This window comes from Trifolium pratense, linkage group LG7, assembly GCF_020283565.1.
Source record: "Trifolium pratense cultivar HEN17-A07 linkage group LG7, ARS_RC_1.1, whole genome shotgun sequence".
Classification (NCBI taxonomy): domain Eukaryota; kingdom Viridiplantae; phylum Streptophyta; class Magnoliopsida; order Fabales; family Fabaceae; genus Trifolium; species Trifolium pratense.
The window spans coordinates 55,759,276-55,767,916 of NC_060065.1; the positions used below are offsets into that span (position 1 = coordinate 55,759,276).

The 8,641-nt window shown below is 33.6% G+C and overlaps 1 protein-coding gene across 1 annotated transcript; it reads left to right on the forward strand.

Annotated features, from left to right (window-relative positions):
• Nucleotides 1–991: 991 nt before the first annotated feature.
• LOC123894056 (probable E3 ubiquitin-protein ligase ARI7) lies at nt 992–7,925 on the forward strand. Its single transcript, XM_045943931.1, has 15 exons — nt 992–1,363; nt 1,762–1,886; nt 2,034–2,139; nt 2,261–2,351; nt 2,546–2,718; nt 3,095–3,199; nt 3,292–3,380; nt 4,563–4,670; nt 4,926–5,016; nt 5,138–5,227; nt 5,340–5,387; nt 5,838–5,909; nt 6,443–6,542; nt 6,638–6,767; nt 7,217–7,925. Exons 1-15 carry the CDS (start codon nt 1,190–1,192, stop codon nt 7,479–7,481), a joined length of 1,767 nt encoding a protein of 588 aa, XP_045799887.1. The 5' UTR covers nt 992–1,189; the 3' UTR covers nt 7,482–7,925.
• Nucleotides 7,926–8,641: the final 716 nt, after the last annotated feature.

Sequence of the window (8,641 nt, forward strand, 5' to 3'; positions counted from 1 at the left end):
AAAAAAAATTGATTTAGTAGAATTGAGTTTGATAATAACTTTCCAAATTACACGTGATAATAACTTTCCAAACCTCACATGATAATTATTCTCTAAATTTATGATCCGGTAAAAAAAAAATCATTGATCAGGAAAGACATAAAAATATTTCGTGATGAATAATATAGTCAACAATAATTTTGATAGGATATACTTTTAAAATTGATGGTGCTTATCAATTATTGCACATAATTTTAATCACAATTGGTATACTTGCCATAATGGTTGGAAATATTGGCTTGCATTGAAGGGTTGCGGGTTCGAATCCTAGTCAAGGCAAAATTGTATTATTTTTTAATAAAAATTGCAAGATAAAATGGAGGGAAAACAGGGAAAACAAATTAGGGTTTAGAGTTTGCTTGTGTATACAAGCTTATAATATAAAAGATTCGGAATGACGATCTTGGTCTAACCCTCTTTCTTATCTTCAAGGTACTTTTGCTACAACATATGGAGTGCTTGCCAAGAAAATAGTATATTAATATCATTTATTATTTTTATATACTTTCTCGTCCAATTTTATAAGACTTATTTTAACTAAATGTACTATTTATATGTTTTGTTTTGATCGTATTTTTCTAAAAATATATAGGGAAAAGTTAAAATGTGCCCTAAGGACACATGTTAGTGATTTAAAAAAGAAAATATTTTATCATAATTAATGCATTTACTTTACTTTTTAAACTTGATCCCAAATTAATTATACAAAATTTAAGAGAATGTTTATACTTTTGGATTCTTAACATGTGTCCTTATGGCACATGTTAGCAAGACCCATAAGATATTGTTTGATTTGTTTCGATGAATATGTTCAAAATATCAAATTTTTATAATATTTACTAATAAATAATTAAAGATATTCGTAATTAAAATTATGTAGGAAATATTTATTATCGATTTTATTTGATTCAATTTTTTTTAATAGAGAATTTGATTCAATTTTTTTTTCTTTGACAGTATTTAATTTGATTTGATCAATTTCTTTATGGTTCCCTTTTTCAAGCCTCTCATTAGTTTAGGAGAAAGAAAAAAAAAAACACTTTTTTCTTTCTTTCTTTCTTCTTCCGATTCCCAATCCTAATTCCGTGCCCTAGATTTTCTCCACCGCTTTTTCAATCAATTTGATCCTCTAATCCTCTAGGGTTCTTCCATGGATTCCGAAGATGATATGCATGATGCCAACGATATTGAGTCTCTCGATGACGATTTCTACAGTGGTGAAACCGAAGATGTTCCTATGGATTACTACAGCGATGATTCTGATAATGATTACTATGATGATGGTGGTGATGATTCTGACCCTGCTGAGTCTCGTCGAACAGAGGTTTTTCTTTTACCCTTTTTTTTTGCTATATTCATTTTCTATTCAATTTATTGTTCAGCTCATAATGTTGCTTTTCAAGTTTGTGTTTTTATTTTTTATAATGAACTTATAAACTGTATTAGTGTGTGAGTGTTGTGTTGGTAGGAAAAAAATATATACTTTACTGATCATGATATGGAAAAGATGATTTTTTTATTCTTTGGAATATATAATACCTAACGATCATAGTGTGAATTTGTTGATTTGTATTGAGAGGGGTGTGATTGGTATTGATGGCAAAGATGGGTTTTTTTAATTAATTTATTAATTGAAAATGAGAAGACCTAATGAATTTTGATCTATTATGAATTTGTGACTGTTACTTATTTTTGGACCGTTGTTTGTTGTTTGGATTTTAGCAAAGTTTTACCATATTGAAAGAATCAGATATTCGACAACGGCAGGAAGATGATATCAGTAGATTAGCAGCAGTTCTTTCCTTACCGCAGGTTGCTGCAAGCATCCTACTTCGTCATTATCATTGGTATATGCATTATCTTTTTTGGGTTACTTGCCATTTTATCTTGTGTGTGTATATATATTTTGATGCTGCCTTGTGTGTTATGTAAGGTTTTTTTAAGTTCTTTACTGTATGTTTATTTACTAATGGAGATATGGGTTTGTGATGCAGGAGCGTCAGTAAGGTTAATGATGAATGGTTTGCTGACGAAGGTGAAGTTCGAAGAACAGTTGGATTGTTGGAGAAGCCAGTTTACGTGAATCTTGATGCCGAAGAGGTAAGACATAGTTGTTTGGGTTTTAAAACAGGTCAATAATGTAATTGGATTTTCTTGTCTTCTGCTTCCCGGGTGCCATTTTTATTTCACTGATTAACAATTTCCCCCTTTTTGTGGCCAGCTTACTTGCGGCATCTGTTTTGAAGATTATCCTCTTTCTAAGATTCTAACGGCTTCTTGCGGTCATCCATTCTGTTTTTCATGCTGGGGAGGTATTAATTGTGTGATATATTTAACTTATTTTGCATCAGGTGTATGATTTTTACGGATGATATGGTCCTAAACTCCTAATACATTGTATAATTTAATATTCATTTACGGATGATATGATTTCTACTGATGATATGGTTTCTTTTTATTGTCTGTTGAGTCATGCTCCTCTGTCTATCCTTTTTCTATATGCCAGGATATATTACGACTTCAATTAACGATGGTCCGGGATGCTTGATGCTGAGATGTCCTGATCCTGCTTGTGGTGCTGCTGTTGATCAAGATATGATTAATCTTTTAGCATCTGATGAAGATAAAGAGAAGTATGATCGTTACCTTCTTAGATCTTACATTGAAGACAATAAGAAGGTATGTTGTAGAGATTCAACTTAGACATTGATATTAATGATAGTAGTAGTGTGCAATCTGTGTATCATCTTGTTTGCTCTTTTTTCCCCCAATTAATGCATCCGCAACAATTCTTTTTTACATGTTGGTGGGTAGACATTAGCCCCAAATAATCACCTAGCTACACTCGTGAATTCCAAAATTGTGTTATGTGTGGTTCATTATTACCACACCTGATGTTGTCCAACCCTTTTTATTTTACTCACTGTTACTTTTCATGGCTATAACTTATAACTTCATAAGTTAATTTGTATATTTGACCTCTTTTTCCATCTCATTGTCTCTCACAGCTCACCTATTACTATCTTTTTTGATTTGCTCCCTTTGTTTTGTTTAGACCAAGTGGTGTCCTGCTCCTGGTTGTGAGCATGCTGTTAATTTTGATGCTGGAACTGAAAATTATGATGTATCTTGCCTCTGTTCATATAGCTTTTGTTGGAATGTAAGTTGCATTTGGATTGGTTCAAATTGTCTTGGCGTTGTGATTTAAAATATTTTTGTTCAGCTCAACTGATGTATTTTTTTTATCTAAAGTGCACTGAAGAGGCTCACCGTCCAGTGGATTGTGACACCGTGTCAAAGTGGATTCTAAAAAACAGTGCAGAATCCGAAAACATGAACTGGTACTGATTTTCTTTTTGCATCTCTTAATATTTACTTTTATGCTTGTACGGGACATGTCAATTCTTGTGTGTATCTTGTGTTTATATAACTAGTTTTAAGTGGCTCTAGCTCTGTTTTCGCCTTCTGGTATGCATTCATGTATTTGCCATCTTCTCCGTTGAAGCTGATGGAGTTGGTGGTTTGGAGGTCTCCCTTTGGTACGGGGGATATCAAGAATTGCAGTTTTGTTGTAGGGGGTGTTTGACTTCAGTGAGCAGTTATAATAGACATGATGTGACTAAGACTGAAAACATTGAAGAGAAAGTTAGAGTAGCACCAATTGTGAATAAGATGTTAGAAATTCATTTTAAGTATTCTGGGTATGTGCGGAGTATATCCATACAGGAGGGTGAATCATACAAAGGATGGTCAAATAGAGTTGTAGAGAGACCAAGAAAGACTCTAGGCAAAATCATTAGGCAAGAGAAAGACTCTAGGCCAAACCATTGGGAAGGATTTGGAACTGACTGGCCTATCATTAGTTGTAATTAGTATTCATGATGGCGTCTTTTGGCAACTATTTATCCATGTAGCTCATCACCCTGATCTCACCTAATAGGAAAAACATTGGTTTGTTGTTATTAAATTTTGCTTAAGAAAGCAGCATATTGCATGGCCCTAAACATAGTTTGGATAATTGACAACATGAGAAACCCATGTTAAATTTGTTATTTTTGACTCTAATCATTCCTTGGAGAATGTTCTGTGAGTGTTTTGCTTTCTTTTCAAAAGTGAAAGGAGCTAATGATTAAATTAAACACTTCAAACAAAGAATCTTTAGGATTGAAAGTTTATTAGATTTTCACAGTTTATACTTGAAAAGTTCAAATGATAGCCGAAGCTGAGTGGTTCCCCCATTTCATTTGAAAGAATGAAAAAATAGAAGTAAATATAATATACACAGAACAGTGTAGTCTATATTTTAACTTAATTTTTTTTTTACAATTTTACTTGATCGGTTTTTAATGCGTGGAATATTATAATTCTGCTCTCCTTAATGCTCAGCGAAATCCTTCAGGGTATTATGCTGCTCTAGACAGTGATACTGTGTCTTGTGTTGTTACTACTACATTGACTCTTTTTTGGATACTCAAGACTTGAGTTGAGACCCTGAGCTAACTCTTAAATTAATGGACTTTCAGGATACTTGCTAACTCAAAGCCATGTCCCAAGTGCAAGAGACCGATCGAAAAAAACCAAGGGTGCATGCATATGACATGTACTCCACCTTGTAAATTTGAATTTTGCTGGTATGCTTTCTTATACTTGTAATTTTTTAACATGATTATTTTTATTCTTTTCATGCGTCCTCTTTCTCCGTTACCAATATAATTGTTGTATATTGTTGGTATCATGAAAATTATGGGTCTCTTCCTCCTGGGGGATTACTAAAGTTTTTTTTTTTATATTTTGGTACCATAACATGGCTTATGGATTGGCTTATTTTCAAATAATTTGAGCTTATATGGCCGTTAACTGCATTTAATCTTCTTTTATATACACAGGCTATGCCTTGGGGCATGGACAGAACATGGTGAAAGGACCGGGGGTTTCTATGCTTGCAATCGTTATGAAGCAGCTAAACAAGAGGGGGTGGTAAGAGACATAGATATACTAATCTCTTCTCTATTCAGTTCTCAGTATACTATTAGCCTACATTCCCCAGACATATTTTGGTAACAGTATCAGATTGTGAAAGAATTCTTGTTCTATGTAGTATGATGAAACTGAAAAAAGAAGAGAAATGGCAAAGAATTCATTGGAGAGGTACACACATTATTACGAGCGATGGGCTAGCAACCAATCTGTATGTACCACCCCTTAATTTTTTCCTGTTTAGTATCTTCTGTATTTGATCTCATATTTTACTAGAATTCTTATGGTGTAAGGCTATATAATTTATTTTCTTTCTCTTGCAGTCAAGGCAAAAAGCTCTTGCTGATCTACAACAGATGCAAACTGTTCATGTAAGCTACACATGCATTTTTTCTGTGCCCCCCCCCCCCCCCCCCCCCCCCCCCCCCCCCGGTACCACGTACCAAAGTTCTATGTTATGTCTTGTATGTGTCACTATGTGACTTTGGCAACTGATAGAACATTTTCGGTGCTACTCAACTTTTATTGTTTTAGAGTATGTTTGACAACTTTCAGGAATTATGAAATTGCAAATTTAAATTCCTTATTTTAAATGATTTGTTGTACAATTATTTAAATTGAATCTTGGAAACATTTTTGGTTATATAACTAAAATGTCCAGATGAAGTCTTGGCCTTTCCATCATTGGTTACAGCGGCAAATCTGCTTTTTCATTTTAACTTTTTTGTTTCTTTCATAATCCTTTGATTATTCTTTCAGATCAAAGAATACGGTAGAGCTTAACCTTTGTTCGTATGTTGTCATTTTTTTCTCTTTGGCAGCTTGGGAAGCTTAGTGACATACAGTGCCAACCTGAGACGCAGCTTAAGTTCATAACTGATGCCTGGTTACAGGTAGATGATTATATTATATTAGTTTTACCTTTGGTCATAGCTGTAAAACATTGTGTTATTCAGGATTGATATCTAATGCTTTGCAATGCAAATGTAAAAATTAAAGAGTTTATAGCATGGTGGCTGGAATCGCAATATAAATTGCCAGAATAATGTAAAACAGTATATAAAACGTGAATTGCGGTGTTCTGCGATTAAAGGTCCTATGGTTTTTTTACTGGAACATGTGGTTTGCAATTTGCACTGTCGGGTGGAGTAAAAAAACATTGATTTTTAATAGTACAGATAGGCAAAATGCATTGTTCTGCCTTAGTGTGTGAAAGAAAACCCACATTAATCTATTTCTCCCAATTTTCCGGGTCTCCAGATTTTATGATTTGTGATTAACAATAAAATTAACTTCTGGACTCATGACTTAAATGAAGTTGTTTGTTGAACTATTTTCTGAAGCTGGGTGATGTGATGCGAGAATGTATTTGACTGTTGTACAATAGATTTCTTATGTCTCCCTAAACTCTGTTTGATGTCTGCAGATAGTTGAGTGCAGGCGGGTATTGAAGTGGACATATGCATATGGATACTATTTACCCGATAATGAACATGCTAAAAAGCAGTTCTTTGAGTACTTACAAGGTTTGTTTTTGTCGATTTCAATTTTATTAAAAATGTCTTGCATTTACTGTGATTCCCTTGCGACTAAATTACTATTTTTTTTTTAATATCTTCAGGTGAGGCAGAATCAGGTTTGGAGAGACTTCATCAATGTGCTGAAAAGGAACTCCAAGCATTCCTCAGTAGTGATGAGGGCCCATCTAAAGACTTCAATGATTTTCGTACAAAACTAACTGGATTGACTGCGTAGGTGTTATTACTTATTACTGTTTCGTTCTGAATTAGCCTTTCTTTGTTTATTTATGGTTTTTGGTTGTGATTGGAGTTTGACTTCAAATTTGATACATTTTCCTCGAGTTTCCTGAAAAGAGACATACTTTGTACATCATGTTTTGAATTAGATATGGTAAATCTGCTATCCTGTCTCAAGTTGGAATCTGGTAATGTAAAACGAAAATAGATGCATTTTATACATTAAACTTATCTGATACACTTCAATGAAATTGATATGCTTGGTGTGCTGTTTTTTTTTGCCTTTTCTTTGCATGTTTTGTAGTATTTCCGATATATTGGTTCTGCTGGTGTGTTAATTTGGTTTCAGTGTGCAGTTTTATACTGAATAGTATATCAATGACATCACTAATGATCGTGCCCGAATTATATGGTTTGATTTTCTAATTCATTTGTTTTTGCAGTGTGACTAGAAACTACTTTGAGAATTTGGTTAGGGCATTAGAGAATGGTTTATGTGACGTGGATAGCAATGGAGCTACTTCCAGCAAAGCAACAAGTTCAAAAACTGCTGCATGGAGCGGTAAGGGAAAAGGCGGAAAAGGAAAGGGGACACCTAAAGCTTTGTCCAGCAGAATAACTGATGATCTTTGGGCTTGTGAGCAATGTACCTATGCAAATGCCAGATCGGCCACCACATGCCATATGTGCAATCGACAGCGTCGATGAAAATCAATTAGAAACATGTTTTCTGCTTAAAGGGGCCAGCAACACACCAAAAGCTGAAATGGGGTCGGTAATCATAATTATGTGTTGGTTTCTTTGTAAGGCTATTTCTTATAAACGGGATGAAGGGGGCAAGTCACGCAAGAAATGTTATCCTCCTTGCACTCCTATCGAGTACAATCCTAATTTGATGTATATATTATTTTATTTTATCTTTAAATTTACATGTTGGTTTTTTGCTACAGGCTTCTGTAACCGAACATCTTATATAGAAAATGCTGTAGATGAACACAAATATGCTTGTTTGTGTCTTGATTTCTTCTAGTAAATTTATCTGCAGTTTCTCTAAGTTAACCTCGAATAAATTGTGTATAAGCTCGGGGTTAGCTGCTATTTAAGAAACTATGACGAATAATGAACTATATAACATGAAATTCCATTACCATTTGAGTGTGATTTCAAAGCTTTGGCATGAGAATATGGCTAGGATGCTGCTGATTTGTGATTCTAAAACTAAGCTTATGAACTTTAAGCTTAATTGAACTTGGTCATCCTTAGGTGGTGATCTTTTGGAAGGTGCATAAGCATATTATGAGCTTGTTTGTTTCAGATTTTTCAAAAAAAAATCTATTTTTTTATCTTGTGTTTGTTTCAATTTTTTTTCAAAAATTATTATAGTAAAAAAATCATATTTTTCATCAAAATGAGAATCTATTTTCAAAATCCATTTTTTTTATCATTCATCATCCCTCACCATCTTAAAAAAATAGATTTTAATGATTGTAAACAAATGACAAATAGCTTTAGATTTTTTTCAAAATCTCTACAAAAATGATTTTCTTGAAAATGATTTTTTTTTTTTTTTTTAAATCTCAAGCAAACTGGCCCTATAACAGACAAATAACCAAACATGTTTTTGATGATACTTGACCACAGTGAAGGTTGTTTGTGGACTAATAGGAGGGTGCTGGGGATGAGGGGGTGTGTCTAATCAACAAAATTTTGGAATGAGTTTGTATGGGAACAAAAGGGATTTAAGTATCCCATGTGAATTCTTGGCTACTGCCCTTGTTTAGATGCGATTAAAAGTAGCATGCCAAGGAAAAATCATTGTTCATGATCATTAACAACCAAAATTTGATGGGAGAAATATATCAACAAAA

Coding starts and splice junctions, on each gene's coding strand:
- LOC123894056 (XM_045943931.1), top strand. CDS start 1,190: ATGGATTCCGAAGATGATATGCATGATGCCAACGATATTGAGTCTCTC. Junction 2,719..3,094: donor ACATTGAAGACAATAAGAAG/GTATGTTGTAGA, acceptor TGTTTTGTTTAG/ACCAAGTGGTGTCCTGCTCC. Junction 5,910..6,442: donor TAACTGATGCCTGGTTACAG/GTAGATGATTAT, acceptor TGATGTCTGCAG/ATAGTTGAGTGCAGGCGGGT.